Source organism: Sarcophilus harrisii, chromosome 5 (genome assembly GCF_902635505.1).
Source record: "Sarcophilus harrisii chromosome 5, mSarHar1.11, whole genome shotgun sequence".
Lineage (NCBI taxonomy): Eukaryota > Metazoa > Chordata > Mammalia > Dasyuromorphia > Dasyuridae > Sarcophilus > Sarcophilus harrisii.
In genome coordinates, this window is record NC_045430.1 from 188249329 (window position 1) to 188276440 (window position 27112).

At 34.6% G+C, this 27112-nt stretch overlaps 1 protein-coding gene across 4 annotated transcripts in view; it reads left to right on the forward strand.

The window, feature by feature from the left end:
• The window catches only part of LOC100928142 (putative RNA-binding protein Luc7-like 2), a 67861-nt gene extending 46630 nt beyond the window's left edge, over window positions 1-21231 (forward strand). For all 4 annotated transcript variants that reach the window (XM_012551079.3, XM_003771654.3, XM_031939162.1 and 1 more), the window contains 3 exons: window positions 367-396; window positions 13786-13977; window positions 20128-21231. In XM_012551079.3, coding sequence (XP_012406533.1) covers window positions 367-396; window positions 13786-13977; window positions 20128-20329 — 424 coding nt within the window. In that variant the 3' untranslated portion in view covers window positions 20330-21231. The remainder of the gene's footprint in view (window positions 1-366; window positions 397-13785; window positions 13978-20127) is intronic.
• The last annotated feature ends 5881 nt before the right edge of the window (window positions 21232-27112 follow it).

A 27112-nucleotide genomic window follows, 5' to 3' on the forward strand; every position in this document is an offset into this window, starting at 1 on the left:
GGCTGAGCTGATCTGTTACAGTGAACATTAATGTGGGAATTGGAGGGCAGCAGCCTGCCTCAGGAGAAAGTAACCAGCCCTAGGTCAAAGTTAGTATTCATTGCCTCTCAGGTAATGGGCCTGTATGTAGCCCCTGCACTTCATTGTTGGTAAGATGTAGTGACAGTCATTTTTTAAAAATTAAATAAAAAATGTTATGATGGAAAGCTGCTGTATTGGCATCAAAATGTGTCCTTAAGAATCACTTTTGTATCTAGCCAAGCAAAAAAAGTAATTGTTAAAATCATTGTGATGTCATATTTTATTATTTATCTTTGATCTGTGGGTCTTTTACCTAAAAAAATTTTTTTTTCTTTTTTCTCCCAGGTCCCGATCACATAGCAAGAATCCTAAAAGGTAAATGTAGCACATAGTTAGTTAAGGTTGATTGTGAATTCACATTTTTAAAAAGGTAACTTTTTTAGACCATGATGAATTAGGATGAATAGTCAACATAGTCTTCAATCTCAAAGTAACTTCTAAGATCTTAAGCCCTCTTTCAGTTTACCCAATCATTGATTACCTATTACCTTTATTCCTATCCTTATCTTATTCATCTACTGATCTTCAAGATATACTACCACCTTATTCAGTGATGTTGGCATTTGGGTTTTAGTGATCCCCATTCCCTTTCTCTTAAATCTTGAGAGACTGTTAAAAATCCACATTTCTGCTACTTTTAACATCTTTTCTTCTTGAGTTACTTTACTCATTTAAGGTAAGTTAAAGGTGTTCATAATTTACTCAGTCTTTGAATTCAGTTTCCAAAATATCAACTCTTGATTTCTCTCTTTTGACCCTTAGTTTCTGCCCTTCCTGTTTTATCATACTTTCTCTAGTCTTTGCTGTCCTCACAAACTTCTAGCTCCTTAATCTCTCTCTGTTTGACATTTCAAAACTTTGTCCTAACTTTGCTTCTAGCTCTTTGCAATTTTACATGGCTGTTTTGTTTGTAATGTCCCTCATTACTTGTTCTTGAATCTCTTGCCTCTTTGATATATGATGCCAATTCCAATGTTTATCTACAAATTCTGTTAAATCTAATTACTATTGGATACAGTCATAAAACAGCTCTACGTTTGGAGCTCTACATGCTCCAAAATGTTTATTCTTAATGATTTAACTGTGATCTTACTGGGTTTTTGTTTTTTATTTTATTTTATTTTAATTTTTTATGATAACTTTTTCATTTTTCAAAATACATGCAAAGATAATTTTCAACATTCACCCTTACAAAACTACTCTTCCTCCTCCTCTCTCCCTTTTCCTATCAAGTAATCTAATATAGGTTAAACATGTGCAATTCTTCTAAACATATTTCCACATTTATCATACTGCACAAGAGAAGTCAGATGAAAAAAGAAAAAAAAAAAAAGAGAGAAAATGATCCACTTTCAATCCTCACAGTCCTCTCTCCGGGTGCAGAAGGGTGTCTTTATTTCAGGACTATTGAAATTGACTTGAATCACCTTACTATTGAAAAGAGCCAAGTCCATCACAATTGATCATCACATAATCTTGCTGATACCATGTACAATGATCTTCTGGTTCTGTTCACTTCACTCAGCATCAGTTCATGTGAGTCTCTCCAGGTCTCTCTGAAATCATCCTGCTTGATCGTTTGCTATAGAACAATAATATTCCATTAACAGTTATAACTTATAATTTATTCATCCCTTATCCAAGTGATGGGCATCCACTCTGTTTCCAATTTCTTGCTGATAAAAAAAGGACTGCTACAGACATTTTTGCTTGTGTGAATCCTTGATCCTTTTACCTTTTTTAATGATCTCTTTGGGATACAGTGTGGTCTTACTGTTATATCAGCAGGTCTTTTATACCTCTATCAAAAAAAAAAAAAACAACAACCCAAACTCAGTGATTTTCTATTGCCTAAAGTCCTTATATTGACATTTAGTGCCACTAAATCTTTACTGTAACACTGACCACCTTCCCAATATTATTTTATATTATTCCCCATTGCAAGAGGAAGAAGAATGCATATATCTTTTTTATTTCTTTTAGGATTAAAACTTTTATTGGATTTTTAAAAAACAAAATAATTTATAAAATCTTCCCTCCTGCCCCCCCCCCCCCAAAAAAAAAGGAAATAAACATATCTTAATGGATATTTTATGTTCAGAGAAGCCCTTCCTAATTTTATAGGATTTTAGAGCTGGAAGAGACCTTTTGCAGATCATCTTATAAAGACCCTCATTTTACAGTTTGAAGAAACTGAGGTGCTGAGAGCATAGATCATGCCACAAGTTAGGATTAGGTCTTGAATTCAAATTTCCTGACTACCAGTAGTTCTGAATGCATATATCCATAAAGTATCATATAAATTCTATGTAATTATCTTTCTGCATATTAAAAGCCTTGTATTCCTTCAGAACCCAAGTCAGGATCACCTTTTCGATGAAGCTTTGATCCTTTCAGTAAGAGTGATTTCTCCATCTTGGAATCACTCTTATCATTTCATTTGATCCCTCTCTTACCTTAATCATTTTGTTACATGTATACACTTCTTATTTTTTTTATCTAAAATTATAAGCTTTTCAAGACTAGAGTCTGAAATTATTTTCACCTGGCATTAACTGCTCTACACAAGGGTATATAAAATCTCCAAAAAGGAGTACATTATTTTCTCTTATTATCTTCTCAGATTGTGAATATATTGCTATATTATCAATATAAACTGGGATTCCTAGCCTGAGAAGTTTAAACATTAGCAACCAGAAGAAATCTTAGAGATTATCTACTTCAATTTGCTCATTTTCAAATAAACACTTAAGTAGTAGAGTTGGAAGAATTACTTCTATTGATTTTTTTTTTTCTCCCTTTGCCCTTTGGTTTAGCTCTTTTCTTGCTTCTATGTAGTTCACCATTATTTGCTGTTTTGTAGATCCATACATCGCCTTTTAGTACTCAGTGTTAACTTTCCTTTGTCCCTTGATTGTGTGCACACACAAAAAAAAATAGGATAGCAGGTAGAATGTTGGGTAGAAAGGAATTGTTCTATGAGATATATTTCTTAGACTACAGAGTTGGGTATTCTGAGTATTGATTTTTAAGACTAGCAGAGTATATTTCAGGAATAGTGGGGCTGTGAGTTACTCTTGGACAAAGAAATTGTTAGCTCTTAAATTAAGCTCTGTGTGAAAGAGAACAGTTAGAATGTGCTAGAAAGTGGGAAGGATAGTTTTGGATATGATTGATTTCTGTGTCTTATGATAGATTTGGAAATGGTTGAAAATGCTATTTCTGGGCTGAGGTTTTATCTTGGCATAAGTAGATTGCTTTTGGTTTGAATGGGTAAAAAAGAATCTAAGAATCTTTTTAAAAGTTTATTTATAGACGCCTTCAGTGGAGCCTATCATTACACATAACCAGTCTGAAATATATGAGGAGGACCGCTAAGACACGTGTACTATACTTTTCTATTCTGCTTTATTATTCTTAGATGAAAACCATCCACTATCCCGAAGGCTACAAAATAGAAAAGTATAAAACACACAAACACAGATTCATGCATTTAAATTTTTTATGTCTTAATCTAGTGGATAAAGAGCTGATTCTGGAGTCAAGAGAACATGAATGTGATAACAGCACTTCTCTCCAAGAATTATTGGGAGGAGTAGAAATATTCAGCAAGTCTTAAAGCACTACACTACATCACTTCTAGCTAGTAACATCTTTAGACATAAGAGTAGTAGTTGCAGTTGTATTGGTTTCACTGTATCACTTTTTTCTCATTAGTCCAGTATAAAAGATCTAGTTGTTTTGGGGTGTTTTTTCCCTCTTTCTTAAGAGAGAGACCCTTTTAAAATCTCTTTTCTCTGTCTATTCCTTTTGCCCCAGAAAGTGACAGAAAATATGTCCTACTTATTAATACATAATATTTATTCTCATATAGTTTCTCATCAAGAATGCCCTTTGTCCTTCATATTTAAGTTGTACTCATTCTTTAAGGTTCTACCTCTGTGGGAAACATTCTTATAGCTCTAGATACCTGTAAAAAACTCTAGGGAAACTCTTGTTCTAGAGATGGGAAGATGAGAAGAAAAAAAATAGCATCAATGAAAATTCACTGTGAGTGGATAAATAAAAATTTTGCCACCAAAGTCCTAGACATTGTCAAATGCTGAAACTAATATAATTTTATTGGTGGAATGAACATTAAAAAGAACAGGCATGAGCCATGTTATTTCTATCAATAGAAATAACTTGAAGAAGATTATCTTCTCTGCTACAGAATCCTGAGTATTATGGAACTTGTCATCTTAATAATACTTTTTCATTTGTTGCTCTTCCCCATTAGAATGTAAACTCTTGGGAGTGCAGGGATTGTCTTTATTTTTTTGTCTGTATCTCTACGTAGTACTTTGCACATAGTAAGAACTTAACAAATGCTTCATTCAATTAGATTAATGGTTTTCTGAGAACCTAATAAAAAATTTAAAAAGTTCTTCAAGATACAAATAATGTAATCTTAAAATCTAGAAGTTTAAAGAATATTTGATGGGGGTATCATGACTTCCATTATAGAACTCCATGAAAATTTTAGAACCTTTTTTTGGATCAGTTACTAAATTTGAATAAAATAGAGTATACTTTTGTCAGACATTCTTTGTAATTTTTGAGATTGTATTTCTTGAATTATCAGTATGGAAAGGATGAAAATAATTTAGAAATTGCTAAAAATCATAGGTCCAAACTCATCACAGAAATGTAATTGTTACTACTACACATTTAGGCTCTGATTTTGGAAATCATTTTAAATATGTTAAAATAAGCAATATTTTCTTTTCTTTCCTTCTTTTTTTTTTTTCCCCTTGCTGAGGCAATTGAGTTTGTTACTTGCTGAAGATGACACAGCCAGGAAGTGTTAAGTGTCTAAGTTCAGATTTGAACTTAGGGCCTCCTGACTGCAGGACTAATGCTCTATCCACTACACCAACTAGCTGCCCCAATAAGCAATATTTTCAAGAATTTGGTCCCAGCCTAATATTCTGCAAAGCTTATTCCTTTCAAGGAATAGCCATTTAATAAATGCTTATTGAACTGAAATGAAAAAAAATTTTTTTTTAAATCATGCTATCAAGATCATTAATGACTCATCCTCTTTTAATTCTTCCCTGCTTGTTTCTTCTGTCTTGCTCAGTTTTTGGAAAACAATTGCTCTTTTTGAAACTTTACCAAATTAGGAAATAATCTAAAATGTAAAGGAGTAGAGAAGTTTATCTTAAAGTAAGTTTTTTTTTTCTTTTCAGTCTGAAGCAAAAAATTAATCTTAGCCATATAGCCTAGGTAACTGAAATGAATTAGATTTCCATGTGACAAAATTTGTTTTTGAAGTAGTTTTTTCCATCTGATTTTTTTCTTAAAAATAATACATTCTCCGTTTGACAGTGGAAAAACTCAGTTCTAGAAAATGAAATCTTATTCATGTTGTTATAATTAAATGTTGATGGCTTCTCTTGCTTTCAATTTTAAAGAAATTACACATTCTCTTTTTTTCTTCCAACGTTTCTAAAACCTCCCAGAAGAAAATGGAGAGAGTGAAAGTTTTCTCCTATAATATTGATATTTTCCCTACTATCTTTTGTATAAAGTCGTTACATCATGTCACACATAACTATTTTATTATTTGTGTTGATTGTATTTTCTCTTCTCATTTGAATTTTTTATATCCCCATTACATCTGTCACAAAGGAGGTACTCTGTATATACTTATTTAATTGATTTGCCTGACAATCCTATAATGTTGAAATTTTTTATTCAAAGGAGAAAATCATTACCTTGTTTCATACTCTCTAGTTGCTTTTTTTACATAAAAGTTGAAATACTACTTATTTAATATGTACTTGAGTCTTTAATTTTTTGATGTGTTGAATCTCTGATTTCATTGGTATGGCAATTCTTTGTACAGTCCATTTGTACATCATCCTGTGTTAAATACTATACATGGAGACATGCTAAAGGTCTTGGTCATTGTGTTTCAGTGCTTTATGCTGCATCTGTTATACTATCACTAGCACATGTCCCTTGTTCCTCCTTTCTTCATGATTGGCCCATCTACTTTTTTGGTCACACATTTCTCTGATGTCTTTCTTATTGATGTTCTTTTTTTTTTTTTTAAAAAACATTGCTGTCACTGCCAAATGACTTTCCTTTTCCCTTCCCAGTAGAAACTTCCCCTGTGAGAAGGATGTCTTGGTCTGCAAAATCAGCTCTTTGGGCATGGCTAGTAGTGTATTGCCTAAACCACCTTATTCAGTTCCCTTTCTGATGAGAGGAAACATATCTTTGTTAGTCCTATAATTCTCTTATTGAAAAATATTTTCATGGCCTAGATGTGAGACTTCTTTCAGGGTAAGTTGTAAACTTCTTGCTTCTTTCATCACTTAATACTGCATTTTGCAGTGCATTTTCCATTGAGCTCCCTTGTATGTACCTTTGCTCACTGATATGGGGATCTTTGTCATTTTAGAAGTGATGACAATTTGACAGGAGAAAGTGGGTAGAGTTGCTACTTGGTTCTGATTTTGCTTCTCTTTTTTCTGCCAAGGAGAATGGATGGTCTTTACAGTAGAAACGACATAACAAAAGTGGCTAGCCGTGGGTTGATGTTCAAGATAAATAAGAATATGGTAAGGGTTCATATAGTCTTGGGTGAATTCAGGTTATCTGCCCCAAAGAGTTAATAGTTTAGGATACTGAAGAATTTGATAGTTGAGATCATCAAGCTATTATTGTCAGTGATATTTGAAAACTCATGGACAGAAGAGACACTGTTCAAAGAGTATAAAAGGGCAAAATGTACAATTTTCAAATAAAGAGGAAGTCAAGAGGATCTATAAATTAATAATCCAATGAACCTGTTTTTAAGTTTCTAGGGAAAATTTGTATAACATTACCCTTTTTTTTTTTTTTTTTTTTTTTTTTTTTTTGCTGAGGCATTTGGTGTTAAGTGACTTGCCCAGGGTCACACAGCTAGGAAGTGTTAAGTGTCTGAGACGAGATTTGAACTCAGGTCCTCCTGACTTTAGAACTGGTACTCTAGCTACTGTGCCACCTAGCTGCCCCAACATTACCTTTTTAAGAAATGGTTAATGAACATCTAGAAAAAGTCACCTAGATTCATGTAAAACAGTTCATACTAGTGTAATCATATTTCCTTTTCTAATAAGCATTACTTAATTGGCAAAATAGGAAAATGCTAAGCTCCCAGGTGATAATAAAGGGCTGGACTCAGAATCAGAAAGACCTGAGTTCAAATTCTGCCTCAGACAAACCCTGGACAAGTTATTTAACCTCTCAAGCTTCCCCATCTGCAAATGCAGGTAATAGTAGAACCTGCTTTATTGGATTGTTGTGAGGATCAAATGGTGCAATATTTGTAAAGTGTTTTTATAAATCTTAAGGTGCTACATAAATGCTAGTAGTTATTATCATTATTAGATATTTATCTAGCTGCTTAACAAAAGCATGTGATAAAATGTTTCAAACCCTTCTTGCAGAAAACATGGAGAGATAGTGGCTAGACAATTATATAATTAGATGAAATCAGAACTGGTTACTTGGCTAGACTCGGTGTAATATATTATCTTGGCTAGAGGTCTTCATTGGAATGCTTTAGATATCTGTGTTAACATTTTATCAGACTTGGGGTATACTTGTCAAACTTAACACATGACCCCTAGTTATTTCTGATTGACAGATTTAGAATCCAAATTGATCTGGAAAAGCTAGGACATTGAGTTCAAATGAAATTCATTTGAAATGAATGCAAACTTTTACACTTGAATTCCAAATATCAACTTCATAATTAAGGATAATGTGGCATGGTTAGACATTCTTTGTTTGAAATAGATATAGTGGTTTTTAGGGACTTAAAGGATAGTATAAGCCATTGATATGAAGTGACAGTTACAAAAGCTTGTGCAATACTGGCCTGCATTAAGAGAGGCATGGTTTCTAGGTATAAGAAAAGTTAAGACCCCTTTGTACTCTGCCTTAGACTATATCTGCCTTATTGTGTTCACTTCTGAGTATCCTGTGCATAAGTTAGATAACATTTAATGTTAGATAGCCAAGATGGTGAAATATCTCAAATTTATGTCATGTGACAGATGAAGGAACATGAGTTGTTTAGCTCAATGAAGAGAAAACCTAAGATATAAAAGTATGTAAAGGGTTCTTATGTGGAGGTGGGATTCCATTTTATTCTGTTTGTCCCATGAAGACAGATTCAGAAACAAGTGGGAAGTTGGAAAAAGGGAGATTTATACATTATTTCAAGAAAAATTGCCTAATGATTAGAGCTATCCAAAAATGGTATTCTTTCTACTTTCAGGCTGCCTCCGGAGGTAATGGGTTTCTCTACTCATTGGAAGTCTTCATATAGAGACTGGGTGTCTACTTGTTGGGTATGTTGTAGAGGAGTTCAGGTTCAGATTGGATTAGATGACCTTTCAGGTCCTTCCAACTGTGAGATTCTGTGAATCTCTGATTCATTTTTGTAGTTCAGATTCATGGTTGATAGATATATTTTGTTTATGTTCTTTATGAGCTCTGAAGTGTGAGAGAGCCAAGTATTCCATGAAATGTTGTTAATTATATTTAAGTATATAATAATTTTTTTTTCTATCAGTTCCCTTATTTGTATCTACAGTGAGAGCCTTTGAACCCTCCTTCTATTTACTTTCAACTTCTGTTATTTGGTTTTATTCATATAAGGTCAACATTCTTAGAATTTAATTCCTCTGCTAGAATGTTGGCTTATTCAGTGTTCAGATAATGTTCATTGGAGATTTAAAAGCTTTGAATTTAGCACCATCCATTCACTACCTTATGCCCTACTGGCATAGTAGATGGAAGATGTTATCTTTTATTACTGCTACATGACCAGACTTAAATCTCTCAGATTTTTAGTTATACCCACCCTTGTTGTTTTTCACCACCATTTGTACTCAAGTTATCATTGGGTAATAATGTTGAAGTCTCTTAAGTGCAGTGTGTGTTAATACTACTTTCTACTATACTGTTTGTGGAGATGCACAATTTATTCTCATAGAACCTACTCTGATAGACCTATGGAGAGTTATTGATTTGAGAATTCTCTCTTATGATGGAGATAGAAACCCATTCATGCCTGCCTATTCTCTACTACTCATGTCCATGACCTAAAAGTTCACAAATTTGATCCAGCAGTGCAGGAGGGCTGTCTCACTTTCTCCTAACATCAGATTACTGCCAGTGGAGCACTCTAGCTTTCTCATCATCCTTTATTCTCCCCAAATGACCAGTGTATCTTTTTCTGTCATATAGTTTCTTGATGACATCCTTTACTCAGGTTCTTTTGGAGATTCCTCTGCTTATATTTAGTACCCTGGTCACAAGGACCACAATTACTTTGAGGAAAATCACCATGGTTGGAAAATCAGCAGGAGATCATTGATGTTGATTCAGTTCAATTCAGCAAGCAAGTACTTGCTGTACTTCTAAAATCTTTTCTGAATTCAAATTTTATGGTTTTGTAGCATACAGTAATTCTTAAATGATCATTTTATTTATGTAAATACTTTTGCTTTTCTTCAAAGCTGACAGGCCAAGGAAGTAAACCCCTCTCGTTTCCCTAGGGTCCTTCTCACACTCCTGTCATCAAAGTCATCTTCAAACAATAAGCATTTATTAAGTTCACATTAGCTCTTTATCTCTTTGGAGTATCGACCAAGAGATATGTAGTAATGGGCTAATTGAAGAGATTTTCTGTATAATTCCATGACATAATTTAGGCACTATGATTTGATTTTTCTTGCGTCTTTTGTCTATAATAGCTGTAGATTTTAGCAATTCTAGAGCTGAGTGCAATCAGAAGAATGCTTTATACAAACGGGAACCTCAATGTGTAGGCTCAGGGAAGGATGAAAACAATCTTTTATTAAGAGCAAATGTTATCTCATTTGATTTTTTTCAGTGCAGAACATCTGTCATTCACAAAACTCACAATTTCATATGTAGCTTTTTTTTTTTTTTTTTCAGTTTACTAACAGCGTATCATTTGATATTTGTTCAGAATAGGAAGAAAAAAATTTAGAGGAAAGAAGAAATTTACAGGGAAAAAAAAATTCAGTCCTTATGTGCCTTGAAAATTCTGTCTATCTAATATATGTATCTAATTGCAGATTATCTTTTTAGTTACATTTATAAATGCCCCAAAGTTGACTCTGGCATATTTACATTTCATTTCTCTTGCAGATTTTTTTACTTTTTTGTGAGGTGAAAGTTTTTTTTTTTTTAATTTTCCATCTTTCTATAAAATACTGCACATGATCCTGTATTGTCCTTGTCTTTCATATCTCTTCATTTGCAAGAAAAATAAAAGTATTTTTCAGATAAGGGAATTTCCTTATTCATTTAGCCTTTTTATGTTGATTGTTTTGGATTATTTAACTTATTTAAGAAATAAGGGCAGATGTCATTACTTTTATCATCTTCCTGTTTTCAGATAAGGATAAATTAATAAAGGACCAGTAGTTTCTCTTTTGAAATTAGCATTTGAACTTCTTTTGGATTTTACATTGTTAAGTATCTATAGATGAGCTGTATTAAAAAATGTAAATGATTAATTTTAGAGAACTCCATAATTGTATTACTCCCTGTTCGTTTTAACATTTTGTCATATAATTTAGATATATATCAAATTTGTAGATGACTCAAAGGTAAAAGTTATAACCAGTTGACAATCAGTATTTAAAAGGATCCTGATAGTCAAAAATGTTTGAATTGAATAAGAAGAAATTTATTTAATAGAAATAAATATACATTTTGCATTTGTTTGTGTTCAGAAAGTTGTGGTCCCAAGCTATTTTATTAAATACGCACTTTGTTCCATTTACTATACTAGACATTGGGGTTACAAATTTAAAGAATGAAGCAATTCCTATTCTCTTTCTCTTTGAGAAAAAATTATTTTATTAGGAAATCAATAAATAGGTTTAACATAAATTTGTTTTGGAAATGACATGTCAAAATTTTAAGATGAATTGTTTCTTTTGGCCCACTGTCGGTAATATGGTTCTGGTTTCTTAACTTTTTGTTATTGTTATTGAATAGTGTTTTGCTATTCTCTTAAAACTTATCAATTCATGAAGTTCTCCATGAGGGCACTCTCTCTCTGGGTAGTAATGATAACTCATTTTTACTACCTTTTCCTCTATGAATCTTTCCCCTGGTCTCTCAGATTCTCCACAGAGCTACATAGTATACTAGAGGCCTTTTCACATTTTGTGAGGACTAGATGCATCACTGAGACTGTCTCCTGTTTACTCCTTGGTGGTTGCTACATAGATCCATCATGGTTCCCTTTACCATTTTTTACACATAGGTCATCATTGGAATTGGGCATACTTTTACCCACTACTCGCTCTCATTTGCCCTAGTGGTTACTGGAAAACTTTAATTCTTCAGAGATCACGGTGTTTAAAGATTCTGAACATAAAGGATTCCTAGAAGAACATTTGTGTTGAAAAGATGATCATATTTAATAATGTATTTCAGGGAAAGGGAAAATAACACAAAATGGGAAAATAATAAATTATGGCTAAAATCACCTCCACACACTTCCATAACCCCAATGTGATCCATAGAACATTGAAACCACTTAAATTATATGCCCATTTTCATAGCTTTTACAAAATATTTTTTAACTTTTATTATGTAAAACAATATATTGTTCACTTATATTGGAAGATTAAGCTTATTTATGGCTTGAAAAAATATCCCAAAAGATATTTTGGCTTTTGTTTTAATGAAGAAATGCTTAAATACAAATGCACCAAATTCAAAAGGTTAATTTTCAAAAATTTCCTAAGGTGTATAATTCAGTTGAACACAGTACGTTCCTTTTTCATCATCCAAACACAACATACACCCAAACCTGCTCAGGGGGAATATCTGTCCACTGGGCCACCATATAAACACCAAAAAGGCAATCAGAAAACAACTCGAGTTTTGTTCTTCCCTCTTTGCTAATATAAAGCTGTTCCCTGTGACTTAACAACTTTTTATAATTGAGACCCATTCATGTATACTTATTGTGTATCTAAGTTTATATTTTAATATATTTAACATCTACTGGTCATCCTGCCATCTAGGGGAGGGGGTGGGGGGGTAAGAGGTGAAAAATTGGAACAAGAGGTTTGGCAATTGTTAATGCTGTAAAGTTACCCATGTATATATCCTGTAAATAAAAGGCTATTAAATTAAAAAAAATAAAAAATAAAAAAATATATATAATTGAGACCCATTTTAGTGAGTCAAATCGGACAAAGCAAATGTTTGTTTTGTTTTTCTTTTTGGATGGCTCTAGAGCAATTAAGGGATTTCTGTGTCTATTGTGTAAATCTGAATCAGGTCAGATACAGTATTGTCAATAACTGGCTTGGGAAGGTCTTCACTGAAAATCTGCCACCATGGCTTTTCTTCCTCTGAATCATGCAAGATAAGAGTACTGCTAAGCAGTTCCTATAGGGATCTCGAGTTGATGAAAATGTGGCTGGAGTATATTTGTCTGAAAGAGACCTGGAAATCTTAATGAACTGCAATCTTAAATATGAGTCTTGACTGCATTAAGAAAAAAAAATTAGTGTCTAAGACTAGGAAGGTGATGGTCCTGCTGTACTTATGGTCTTACAATATGTGTTTGATGGTGTACAGTTTTGGGTGCCAAATTTTAAGGAAGTCATTAGGTTGGAGAGTGTTCAGAGAAGGGCAACTAGAGTGATAGAAGATCTTGAGCTCATGCCACTGAGAATTGAAGGAAGAGACATTTAACCTGTAAAAAGAAACCTAGAAGGATTGGGATGGAAGATGGAAATTGGCAGTGATGTATTATAGCTGATAGGCTGTCACATGGAAGAGGAGTTGGCTTTGTTTTAATTGACTCCAGGGGGAAGGCTTAGAAGCAATAGAAAGAAGTTACAGAGGATCAAGTTTAGGCTTGATATAAGGAAAGATTAAGACGAGTAATAACTAACTCAAAGTAAAAGGGGCCACGTTAAATAACATGGACTGAGTTTTCTCTCACTAGATATCTTCAGGGAAAAGCTAGGTGACCCTGAGTTTGGTGTGTGGTAGAAAAGATTTTTTTAGGTGTACATTGGAATAGATGATTTACTTAAGTTCTTTGATTTTGAGATTCTCTGATTCTATTTTACGTTATCTCTGCCTTTTAGATTAATAATGATAATAGTAATGATAATTAATACTATATAGTACTTTAAAGTTGCCCAAGAACTTTACATATATTAATCTCATTTAATCCTCAAAATAACCTTACGAGGAAGATGATGTTACTCCCATTTTACAAAGAGGAACCTGAGCCACTAAAAGAGTTTAAGTGACTTACTGGGGGTGTCATACTACAACTAGCAAGAGTCTGAAGCAGGATATGAACAAAAGTTTTAGAATTCCAAGTCCTGTATTCTATCCACTATACTCCCTGGTACTTTTCTATATATTTGCTGCTTACTTAACCCATTTTTTCCTGCCAGTTTCTCCTAGCAATTTGCTCAAAGATTCAGAGGAAGGATTTTTAAAGTCATAGTCCTTTAGGAAAAAAATAGAAAATTTTACCTCATGTTATTAGTATTTTCAAGTTTCTCTATCCATGAACAGATTTAGTGAAGCAATAACAACATTTCATAAGAATACCTCAAATTTCATCTTATTTATTTACAGATCCAGGTCCCGAGAGCATCGTAGACATCGATCTCGTTCTACTTCACGAGAACGAAAGAGAAGAACCAGATCCAAGTCCCGTGAGAAACGCCATCGTCACAGATCACGCTCTAGCAGCCGTAGCCGCAGTCGTAGCCACCAGAGAAGCCGGCATAGCTCCAGAGACCGGAGCAGAGAGCGATCCAAAAGAAGGTATTAGTCTTTCTAACACTGAAATTCTAGTTCATAGGGTCAGCTTATGCTCTGTGTGAGGTTATAATTTTATTAATTTAGTAAATAATAAAAATCAAAGAATATATTTCACATAGTTACTCATAAGACAAATCATTTGGATTAAAATCACCCCTGATATAAAACCGAGGGCAATTATTTGCTGTTATTTTTTTTTTCAGGTTTAACACTTTATTTTATTTTATTTTTTCATACTTAAAACTTTTTATTGACAGAACCCATATCTGGGTAATTTTTTACATTATTACTTGCTCTCACTTCTGTTCTGACTTTTCCCCTCCCTCCCTCCATCCCTTCCCTTAGATGGCAAGCAGTCTTATACATGTTAAATATGTCACAGTATATCCTAGATACAACATATGTGTGCAGAACCAAACAGTTCTCTTGTTGCACAGGAAAAGTTGGATTCAGAAGGTAAAAATAACTCAGGAAGAGAAACAAAAATGCAAACAGTTTACATTCATTTCCCAGTGTTCTTTCTTTGGGTGTAGCTGCTGGTCCATTATTGATCAGTTGAAACTGAGTTAGATCTCTTTGAAGAAATTGACTTCCATCAGAATACATCTTCATACAGTATCATTGTTGAAGTATATAATGGTCTCCTGGTTCTACTCATTTCACTTAGCATCAGTTCATGTAAGTCTCTCCAAGCCTCTCTGTATTCATCCTGCTGGTCATTTCTTACAGAACAATAATATTCCATAATATTCATATACCACAATTTATTCAGCCATTCTCCAACTGATGGGCATCCATTCAGCTTCCAGTTTCTAGCCACTACAAAGAGGGCTGCCACAAACATTCATGCACATACAGGTCCCTTTCCCTTCTTTAATATCTCTTTGGGGTATAAGCTCAGTAGTAGCACTGCTGGATCAAAGGGTATGCACAGTTTGATAACTTTTTGTTGCTGTTATTTTCTGATCATAAAATATTTATTTTATGGATAAAATGTTACTTGTAAGTGGATATACAGTTATTAATTTTTCTTTATAATAATAACCTTTCCATTATTATTACTGAAAACACCTTATTGTGTAAAGCACACTATAAAATATTATAAGGGGATGCAAAAGAAAAAAGACACAATCCCTATACTCCAGAAGAAGCACAGTGGGAGGAATAGATCCTGTAATGATGTAAAGTAATGAAGAAGTACATGATAAAAACTTGTTAATTTTTAGGGACAGACTTGACAAGATAGAATTAGGATCTTAGGATTGCAATCAGTAGGTACAAATATTTAATATTACTTGCATTGTACGTGTGCTTAAGGGATATAACTAGAGAGTAATTAGAAGCTTTTGGTTAATCAGAAAATGATTCGTTGGGAGGAAATGATTTTTGAGACCACTTTTGAAGATGATGAGAGAAATGAATTAGCAAAAAGGAAAAGGAGCTGAATTAAGTGAGTCGATTTGAGTTGAGTAGTTGAAAATGATAAAGCAAGAGAAAGTGGTTGTGGGCCAGACTCAAGATTTTGAAATTGGTATTATAGAAGCAGTAAGGGCTCAGCATCCACCATCTGTTCATCCTTGAGTGAACACATACAAACATACCACACATAATTTTATATGTATGTGTGTGGTATGTGTATATATTTCTGAATGCAGCAGTATATTGGAAGGTAGTTTTTAATTATTGTTTTAGCTATAGCTAAGATGGATTAGAATAGTGAGTGATGAGGACAGAAACCAGCTAGGAAGCAGTTGTTTTAGATGGGGACCTAGATTAGGATATAACTCTGCAAAGAAAAGAAATAAATAAAAGCACATTTGAAAGAATATAGGGAAGAAATAAGTATGAATTAACTACTGAAAGGGGATGGCAGAGGGTGGGAAGGAATGGAGAGCAGAAGTTGAATCTTTTGAGCCTGGGAAATGAGCATAGTATTATTGATGATAAAGGGAAAATTTAGGAGGATTGTCTATAAGGATCTTGGATTTTAGTTTATCAGACTATACAAGATGCCATGAAGACAATAGAAAATATGAGCAGGAATAGTGTTAGAATTTGAACCAAAAAAAAATGCATATTTAGGGGTTATACCTTCAGAAAATCATTGAGATTAATAGCAGATGATATGAGGATTAGGGGGAAAAAAAATTTTATTTTGGACAAAACTAAAAAAATAGTTCTCTGCATTTTTCTCCAACTTTGCTTCATCTAATGAAAAATACTCAGTCATTGGGCCAGGGACAGATAAAAAGAATAAAAAATTTCTTAGAATTTCAGGAAAAAAAAAAAAAAGAGAACCCTCTCCCAGTTTATATAATAAAAAAAATTCTTAGGCTCAGTGTAGAACACTATGAGAAGAAAACTGCATTAAGTTCTTGGTCATAAATCAAAATTATAATTGGATTTTCTCTCCCTCATTTGCCCCCTTTTTAAGGATGATGTTTTAAGAACATCCTCAACCAAAATCTTCTATAGATACCCTTGGATTCTTGAAGGTTATTGCTAGTGGGGCACAAATTCTTGTAATCCTACCCAATTGGAGAGAGGCTGCATTGAATATGGTCCCAGTGTTGCATTTGTTGTGCATCAGTTTTCTAAGGAGAGGTTTCCCTCTGTAACTGGAAGATGGTGAATCTTGTACCTTTTATAAAAAGATAGTCATTCAAGATTAGAAGGGAAACAATAAACTGGGAAAACATTTTTACAGTCAAAGATTCTGATAAAGGCCTCATTTCCAAGATATATAGAAAATTGACTCTATAAAAAAATCAAGCCATTCTCCAATTGATAAATGGTCAAAAGATATGCACAGACAATTCTCAGACAAAGAAATTGAAACTATTTCTAGCCATATGAAAATATGTTCCAAGTCATTATTAATCAGAGAAATGCAAATTAAGACAACTGTGAGATACCACTACACACTTATTAGATTGGCTAGAATGACAGGGAAAGGTAATGCGGAATATTGGAGGGGATGTGGGAAAACAGGGACACTAATACATTGTTGGTGGAATTGTGAATACATCCAACCATTCTGGAGAGAGATTTGGAACTATGCTCAAAAAATTATCAAACTGTGCATACCCTTTGATCCAGCAGTGCTACTACTGGGCTTATACCCCAAAGAGATACTAAAGAAGGGAAAGGGACCCGTATGTGCCAAAATGTTTGCAGCAGCCCTGTTTGTAGTGGCTAGAAACTGGAAAATGAATGGATGCCCCTCAATTGGAGAATGGTTGGGTAAACTGTGGTATATGAATGTTATGGAATATTATTGTTCTGTAAGAAATGACCAGCAGGATGAATTACAGAGAAGCTTGGAGAGACTTACATGAACTGATGCTGAGTGAAATGAGCAGAACCAGGAGATCATTATATACCTCAACAATGATACTGTATGAAGATGTATTCTGATGGAAGTGGATTTCTTCAACAAAGAGAAGATCTAACTCAGTTTCAATTGATCAAGGATGGACAGAAGCAGCTACACCCAAAGAAAGAACACTGGGAAATGAATGTAAACTGTTTGCATTTTTGTTTTTCTTGTCAGGTTATTTTTTACCTTCTGAATCCAATTCTGTGGATTGCACACATGCAACAAGAGAACTGTTCAGTTCTGCACACATATATTGTATCTAGGCTATACAGGGACATATTCAACATGTATAGGACTGCTTGCCATCTGGGGTAGGGGGTGAAGGGAGGGAGGAGAAAAGTTGGAACAGAAGTGAGTGCAAAGGTTAATGTTGTAAAAGAAAAATTACCCAGGCATGGGTTCTGTCAATAAAAAGTTATTCCAAAAAAAAAAAAAAAAAAGATAGTCATTGTCCAAATTGAAAAAATAACAGATTCTTGAAGTAATGAAGAAGTACATGATAAAAACTTGTTAATTTTTAGGGACAGACTTGACAGGATAGAATTAGGATCTTAGAATTGCAAGAAAACCCTGAAGAGCAGGGAAAATAAAAGAGAAACATTTATTAGACACATGGTATTGGTGATTTTGTTAATACTGTGATAAACATTTTTAATATGATTTGTTTCCTTTATAGTCCTATGTATTTTATTTTCCTCTATGCATTTAAAAACATTTTTGAAAAGGTCTATAGGCTTAAACAGATTATCAAAAGGATCTTATCTGTAATACAAAAAGAATCTCTGCTTTAGGGTGATATCACAGTTGATGTTTATTCTCTTAAAAGGATTTTGAGTACCAGACTAAGTGGTTAGGATGTGAGGTAAGAGTAAGACTTTGATACTTAGCATTCATTGGCCATGCTCTCAAAAATTTTAGGGGCCATGTAGTTGCTGCCTGGATCCTGGAACAAAAACAGACTTTGTTTCATGGAGCCAACACTAAAAAACAAAAAACAAACATCTAACCAATCAATACTTTTACAACTTCTTGATGGGAGTCTCAGTAGATCAATAGTTAAAAAACACAAATCAGTACATGGGGCCTATCTAGATAACTCCTTCATGATTTCTACTCCATTCTGCTGAGATCTGGAGGCATCATCAGTATTCTGAAGTTAAGACTGCTTACTCCATTTGTCAAATTTTTGTATGTATGGCATCTGTTAGAGGTCTCATGCTGGAGAATAGTAAAAATTTTTACACACACACACAAGGTCAAGCTATAGAGGCCTTGAAAGGTTCTGTTTATTTTTCTATGTAATCTCCCAAATAACTGGAATGAGTTTAATCAGTTAACAGAAGGGAACTCAAAAATCTTTAAATAAACTAATGTGTGAGTAATTGTTCTTTTCAAGGATGCTATTTCAGATAAAATTAAAAAAAAATTTTTTTAATCACTGAATTGAATGGCTTTCAAAAAATGCACTAGTATTTTTTTATGTTTTAGTAAAAAAATATTAAACATAACTTATAATTCTATTTAATCTTTCTTTAATATAAGATCTTAAAAACACCTTAGTATTATTCTGTACACTTCTTATCCTGCAGTATAGGTATGGGGATTATGAATCCCAACTTTGCCATTTATCTGTATGATTTGTTTTTGCATTTGTCTTGTTTTTACTTTTCTTTAAATCTCTATAAGTTTTGATCCTAGTTTCTTTTTCCTTATCTTTTCTCTCGAATTTTAAAGACAAAATGGCAGTAGTGTTTCATTGGTTGCTAAGATAGTAGGGTGAATGACAATTTTTTTTTTAATTTTTAATTTGTTTTAAGATTTTATATCTTTGCTACATTTTTTAAGAGAATTTCCAGAGGCAGGAAACCAAGATGATAATTAGAATGGTAAATACTTTTGAGTTCAAGAACTGGGGTGTATATCTTGAAAAAAGAAGAAAAGACCTAGAGGGAATCAAAATACTTATTTTTAAGGATACATGTGGAAGAAGGATTAGCCTTACAGGGCAGGAGTAACAGTAATGGGCAAATATGGACCTCGTCAAATATAGAAGATAGATGAGGGTGAGGGAGGGTGGAAAGAGTGTTTTTGTGATTCATATCTCATCTGAGCTAGATGGGTAGCTTTTGAGGGGCTTCATAACTGATATTCTCAAAAAATGTCTAACATTTACTTGTTAAGGCCATTATTCATTTAGCTAAGTCAGAAAAAATAGTTTTCTTCTTACTGGAAACATTTTTTATTTAAACCCTTCCACCTATTAAAGTAGCCAGCTTCTTTTCCTGTCCTCAAAGTCTATCCTATTCTAGGCCTTCTACTTCATTCTGCAAGTCAATAATCCACTTCTTTGGATTCATTTTATTATTTGTTTTAATTTAGTGGCATTCTTTGATGTACTTTTAGTTGTACTATTACAGTGCTTAATAACATGTTTGATATAGAAACTAAAATTAAAATTTCATTTTGTTTCTTAATTTGTAAAATTATATGGCACTGTGAAACTAAAGTGTGTTGAATTGTTCAACTTAAATTTTTTGTTTAACTCAAACCTTGCATTTGCAGATTTGTTTTCCTGGGTCATCCTTAAATCATCCTGTGTGTTACATTATCCACAGCAGAATTCTGTTCTTTCTGATAAGTGTTTTTATTGCTGTTTTCCCTCTATATTCATTCTCATGGTAATTACTTTGTACAGATTCTTAGTCTCTCATTTGTGATTCTGGGCTTCTTCTATTTAGCATGTCAAATTTGGTTTCTTAATTAATGTTTTTCAGATCCTCCAAAGAAAGGTCTTCTGGAGATAAAGAGCGGTCATTAAGAGACCAAGATCTAGCATCACGTGACAAAGATAGGAGTTCCAGAGAGAGGTCTCCTCGCGACAGAGAGAGGAAAGATAAGAAACGTTCTTATGAGAGTGCTAATGGCCGATCAGAAGACCGGAGGAGCTCAGAAGAGCGTGAAGCCGGGGAGATCTAACAGGCTGTACATTTCCTCAATCCTTAAGCTTCCTATGGAGTTACATACAATTGTTTAGTTTACAGCTGTTCAAGGCAACCCAGCAGTTCCAGACACCGATCCAACTAGGCTAGATGTACAAGTATCTAAAGTTTGGCTTTAACTCAATCTGAACTGAATGTCTTTTCCTGGATGAAGTCTAAAATTGCATCCATAGTTTCTGATGAACCCTAATTCAATTCTGAAAGGTTATTCTGTTCACAAGTGCAGTTTTATGTAGTAAATTGCAGATCTCAATGTTTTATTTTCAGTAGAAGTTAGAGTGAACAAATTGTGTTACTTGCCTTGGGCTTTCTTGAACATTTGTAAAATTCTTTTTTTCTAGTCAGCAGCAGCTTTGGGAGTCTTATTTTGATTTCTTCCTCTATCCTTCTGTTCTACCCTCCCACCTGCCACCCCAAATTGCAAAGTGGGGCAGGAACTGGAGAGGCCATATAACTTGGGTTAGAAATTTCTTTTCCCACTGATTAATTGCTAGTTGGTTGCATTTGTTGCTAGAGTGTGTGTTCTGGAGAAAATGGAAATGTTTGGTTTTTTTTCTCCCCCCCCTTTTTTTAAACAGTGCCTATTTAGATTTGGAAGTTGAACAGCTGTTGCATTACACCTTTTGCATTTTTATTGAAATTTTGAAATCAAACCTTGTCTTGATTTTTCTGTTACCATTGAATTGCTATGTTTAGGTTGTTGGGGGGAGGGGGGAATCTTCCTTAAGCACTTCTTGTGTTTGTTTTTTTTTCCTTGTGGAGTGTAAAGGCTACACCTCTTAATTGTTTAAAAAAAAAAAAAGATAATAAAATGAAAGCAGCAGTCATCACCACCACTACCACCACCACCATCACCATTAAACAAACCTGCATTGTTAAGTAAGTTGTCACATAGCACTTTCTCCTGTGGACATTCCTCACCTTTTCCTGTCATTGAAAATTCCTTTCTATGTAAGATATAAGGATACACTTTCAAAAATTCTGAACTATGGGCATAACTGTTTAACCCAGGCCATCTGTACTGTTTATATTCAGTTACCCAGATTTATAATACCTGCCACAAGGAGGGGCTTGGACCTACAAAAAGAAGAATTCTGATTCTCCTTTTATTCAGCAGCACAAAATGAAATTAAAAAAAACAAAACAAAACAAACAAAAAAAAAAAAAACCCAGGATAAACACAGCATTAAGAGGAACAGTATTTGATTACTAAGAGTTGATTTTACACCTAATAAGGTCTTTAAAAGTGTAAGGAAATTAGTAATGTTTTAATTGAATAACAGTTTAGTTCTAAAAGAAACCCATATCTAAATCCTAGTCTTAAATCCCGTTTGCTGAAGGGGCTCTTTTTTGCCAGTATCCTTTTGCTAATGTCTGGAAAGCAAAATGATAGAGACACTTATGGTGCAAGATACAGATCATCTAGAGCATAGAGTAGAAAAAATGTCAAGTTGAGAGAGAAGAGAGACTAATGTATGTGCCCAGTATTGGCAAGTATCTGAAATATATTGCACAGTAAATCCTAAGTTTAGAATAGAATGTTGTGAATCACTCAGATGAATAAGATCTTTAATGCTTATTTCTCTGCTGCCTCTCTGCCTCATCTGTTTTAAAAGAGCTAGTCATCTTAAATTTGTAGTCTTCCAGGAAGTAGATCAACATCCAAGAGTGCTCTTTCATTGAGGAAGTTGCTTGCTGTGAATTGGAATCCAAATATATTCAGTGTGTGAGTGAGTGGAAGAGATGTCTGATTCCTACCCAGGTAGGTTGAATGATTCAGTCATCCAGGACATTTTTCTTAATCACTCACCTCTTCTTGAAGTCTAAGATCCTACAGCTTCCTTGTCAGCAAAATCTGTTTTTAATCCCTGACTAGTTTTTAAAAATATTATAAATTTTGTAACCAATATTAGTGAACATTCTTGGTACTATGTTAAACTGAAATTTCATGTGTATCAATTTAAATACATTGTTTTAAGTCCTTCAGTGAACACCGAACAACCTAAAGTGATTCATATGAATCCTTACAGTTAAAAACAATAGACCACTGTGCTAGCCAATTCATAGTAACTTTGGGCACTTTGAGAAGGACATTGTCTTAGGCCATCAGGAAATCAAATAACAAATTAGCAGATAGCTTAGACTGAAGTAACTCAGAGCAAGGCTAGTCTAGGTTAGAGAATAATATGAATTAAAGGATATCTATATGAAATATGTTAAATCCAATAACATGATCTGGGTTAAACAGTGTGAAAGTGTGGTTTTTGCTGTGATATAGTTGTGTGATTGACTTTCACTCTTAAGTTTCATCCTTCAGTCCATCATTCCAGCCTGTCACAACATTTTTTTTTTTTTGGGATTCTGATTCTGACATTTGCCTAGCATTAGTATTGTATGTAAAAGACGTATTTTTAAGAAAAAAAATCTGCCTAGTTCCTTCTGTCATCAAGTGAAGAAGACTCAGGAAAACATTACTAATACTGGAACTTCAACTAGGGTGTGGCATTGGTTATAAGTCTTGAGATTTGTAGAAAAGTAAAAGGAGAAAAGGCAGGAAGGCATCCAGATTTCAAGTAATCAGCCAGAGCAAGCTGGTGGGGTTATTGAAGGTTAGTGTTAAGTATATAAGCTTGGGGTCTGCCATCGAGTCAGTGAATACCTATGTGAATACAGTGTCAGTGAATACAGTGAAGTCACTGAGTACCATTTTGACTGGAAGGAATATACCAAAGGACTTATGGGGATTCTTGTAAACAAGTCTGAAGCTAAATCCAGGAATTCCAGGAAGTAGAAAGCAGTTACATAGTTGGCGTTCAGTGAAGCAAGTTTGGAATTGAGGGAGTGAATAGTGTAGTCATTGGTAATGTAATCAATCAGTGCAAGCAGGTAGAGGTTAATGTAAAAGATGTTAGATATCTAGGGAACTTAACTCCTTAAAGGATTGCTAGAGCCATACAGAATTTGAAACCCAGGCTACCATGGCTAGAAACTTAATACAGAAATTAGACCCCACAATACTAGGCGGTAGATATAAGCGAAAAGCAGAGAAGAATAGGAATTGAGACCCCAAGAAAGCAGATTACCATTGGGAGAATAGGTAAGGCCAACAGAAAGACTTGAATTTTATCTGAGTTGAACTTGATTTAAATGGGTCTGTTTGTTTTTCAGGATAGTACCAGGCAAGGAAGTCTTGAATAGAACAATGAATGTCTGGCAGGGGACCCAGACTTGCTTCATTACATTGAAGCTAGAAATAGAGCATTTCTTTTCCCTGATTCAAAGAGAGAAGGGGGAAGATTTATAACCCAATGTATTTTTGACCAGAATTGGTCACTATAAAAACCTCATAAAAAGCAATTAACATGTATGGAGACAACTACTCATCTGAAAAGTTTCCCTTGGGTGCAAGCATCAGTCAGCAAAAGAGGATGGAGGTTGGACTGCAGGGGCAGTTACATTCCCTGGGCTTTCCACATCTGCTAACAAGGTAGACATCCAAATGCCAAGCCTGTTGTGTCTATATTTCTAGTACTTTTATTACCATGGCTGTCACCCTCTTTGGACCTTGTTTTTTTTTTTTTTTTTTTTCCCCTGTATTCCTCTAAAGCTCCAGTTGTAACTTCATGAGTTTATTAATCTATCCTGTGACATATTCTTTGGAGTTTGGGAAAGGGAATGCCAATGTTGCATGGTACAAAGGGGAAGGAGAATCACTCTCCTAGGGCAATTCTACCAAATGGAGGAGGAAAGGATCTTTGGGGACTTTCCTTTCCCTGTTATGTAAGTGTTGGATACCTACTGGGATGGATTAAAGAGTCTGTCTTGTTTCCCTTAGCCCACCTCACCTGGGATCTCCACACAGACTACTCCAGCTGGGATATGCTCATGAGGGCCTATCGGATTTGCTACAGTTGGTGAAGGGGGAAATAGCACCTTCCTCATTTGTCCCAATCCAACAATGTCTACCCCAGAAATAATTCTCTATGACTTCTGAAATGAGTTTAAAAAATCACTCCTAGAACAATAGGAGTTGTTCAGTTGGCACTGGACTCTGACTCCAGGAGTTAATCTTCAGTCATTGCAAGAGGCTTTCCTAGAAGTCAAGATTCCTCAAGCATGTTTGATTTTTGGAGTGACAAATAGCATTTTCCCCTACAATATAGCCAGGTTTCTGGGCTTAGATGAAAGAAAATAAAAATTTTATAATTTTTATTATAGATATTTTATTATAGATAATTTCTTATCTAGACCAGGACATGTTAGATTTTTTTTCCTCTTGAGAACCCTTTTCCCCTTAGAAATTGGCCCTGGGATATGTAGACACATATATATAAAATAATAAAACATGATTTCATGACCCCCACATTGAGGCATGAGACCCCAAACCAGTTAAGAAATGAATAAATCTAGTTTTCTAATTTGCAGAATGAGAGGGTTAATCTTTTCATTTTACAGATGTGGAAATTAATCTATTTGGAGGGGATAGATTTTGAGGAGGAAACTGAGTAAAGGTAGAAGACAGTGGAAGAGCTAGAATTAAAATTTCACTAATTTTTGTTTTTTTCTTTTGAGATGATTATGTCACATAATCAACTGAAAATCAACCATACTATGTATGGAATTTAAAATCCAATAAAATTATAATAAATTGACCTTAACCATAATGTTTCTATAGATGAGGGTCTTATGTATTCCAAGAGGCCCCAATAGACTCAGCAGCTTGTCAGAGATTTATGTTTCCCACTGAAGGGCTGAGGGTTCCTGCGCTCAGTTTCCATGCCAACAACTATCCCCCACATACATGATCAATTGAGGCATCTTTTGAGTAGTGCCTTCCTCTCCTGTCTAGGGCTAGCTACAGTGGGAATTTTAAGCCATCATTCTGTAGATTGTCATATTGGGACTGGGATATGGGAAAGTAGTTCAAGGATAGTAGCACTTCACAAAATCTGAAAGTTAAAGGAAACACAAAGACCATTTCCTTGCAGCTTGAATCTGAGCAACTATTAGCTGGCTTTCCCAAAAGACTTCTAGTAAAGGAGAATTTATTGTTTTCTGAGGCCATTCGTTCCACTCTTGGCTAGCTATAATTAATAAGTCTTGTCTATATTTGCAACAAATTTCACTCCTCAATGCTCCTGGTTTTGACTTCCAGGATCAAGCCAAAATAAGGTGAATCCATCTTCCACATGAAGCCTTTTGTGTGTCTGAAGATAGCACTCCTGTCCCCTATCAAAGTCTTCCCAGAGATGAATATGGTATTCCAGATGTGGCCTAGTCAAGGCAGATTTTGTTGTTAAGTTGTGTCTGACTTCATGGACCATATTTTTGATGAGGTTTTCTTGGCAAAGATACAAATGGGCTTAGTGACTTGCCCAGGGCTACACAGCTACTAGTAAGTGCCTGAAGCCTAATTTGAACTTTCTTCTTTATGACTCCAGGTCCTATGCTCTGTCCATTGCTCTAAAGGCAGATGACAGAAAGTTACAGAAAGAACATTACTCCCTCTTTCCTGGAAGCTGTGCTTCACAATGAATCTAAAATTGCATCCACATTTTTGGCTAACCTAAAAATGCCTTTTTTTTTTTTTTTTTTTTTTTTTAATGAATTGTCTCCTTCCTGGTTTGTGTAGGGTTTTGTTTTGTTTTTTAAACCTAAGTGTAAGACTACATTTATCCCTGTTAGACTGTCTTACTAGTTTGACCCAAAGTCTCTAGGTATTTTTGTAACTGGATTCTTAAAAGACACCTTAGCTATGAATATCCCCGGTTGTTTGCCTTCTTTGCCATCTATGCCTTTATCAGAATCCTTGATAAAAACTGCAACAGCACAGAACCAAGGTATTGTCAGGGACACCATCTTCCCAGTCCCTCAGTCACAGCCTAGGAGTTGGCTGGATTCCTGGCTGTGGCCCAGCCTGTCCATTTCACCTTTGCAGCATAGCCCAAGAAGCCTCCTTTTCTCTGCAGACAAGCCTGCCTGCCTCCCGACTTCTTGCCCCACTCTGTCCTCTAGTGGCCAAAGTGATGAAGTGCAGAGCTCACAATGTATAGACCATCTTCCCCACCAAATAAACTAGCGGTATATTCCAGAAGCAAATACAAATTATCTTCTTGCCATTCAAAGCCTAGATTCCACCCCCTCCACCTCCCACCTTTTCAGTCTAATTGTACTGTGTACTCTAACCCAGTGACACTTCCTTTGCTGTTCCACATCTCAGCTGGGCATTTTCTCGCTGTTTCCCTTGTCTCCTCATCACATTTATCAACTTCCTGCAAGTCAACAAATTCCATCTTCTACACATCTTTCCCAATCCCCTCTTCATTCTTGTGCCTTTTTTTCTATTTCTTATTTATATACCTTGTTTGTACGTATTTGTTTACTTGTCTCCCCCATTAGACTGTGAGCTCCATGAGAGCAGGGACTATATTTTTTGCCTTTATTATTATTTTTTTTTTGTATCCCCAGTGCTTAGCACAGTGCCTGGCACATAGTAGGCGCTTAATAAATGCTTATTGATTGATTCTTTGCAAGTTGATAAAGAACTATTAACAGCCTCTCTGTTTTACCCAGTCATTTCCATTTACTCAAGTCGGAGTAGGTAAGAAGACATAGGACAATTCTTTTTATGGCATTTGTGAGTCTGGTGGTAAGGGATGGAGTGGAAGAGGATTTAGAGAAGGTTAATGAAAGCAGAATTACTTTCATTGCCAGCTCTAATTGTAATAGAATTTCAGGTGGGAAGAAGCTTAACTTTTAC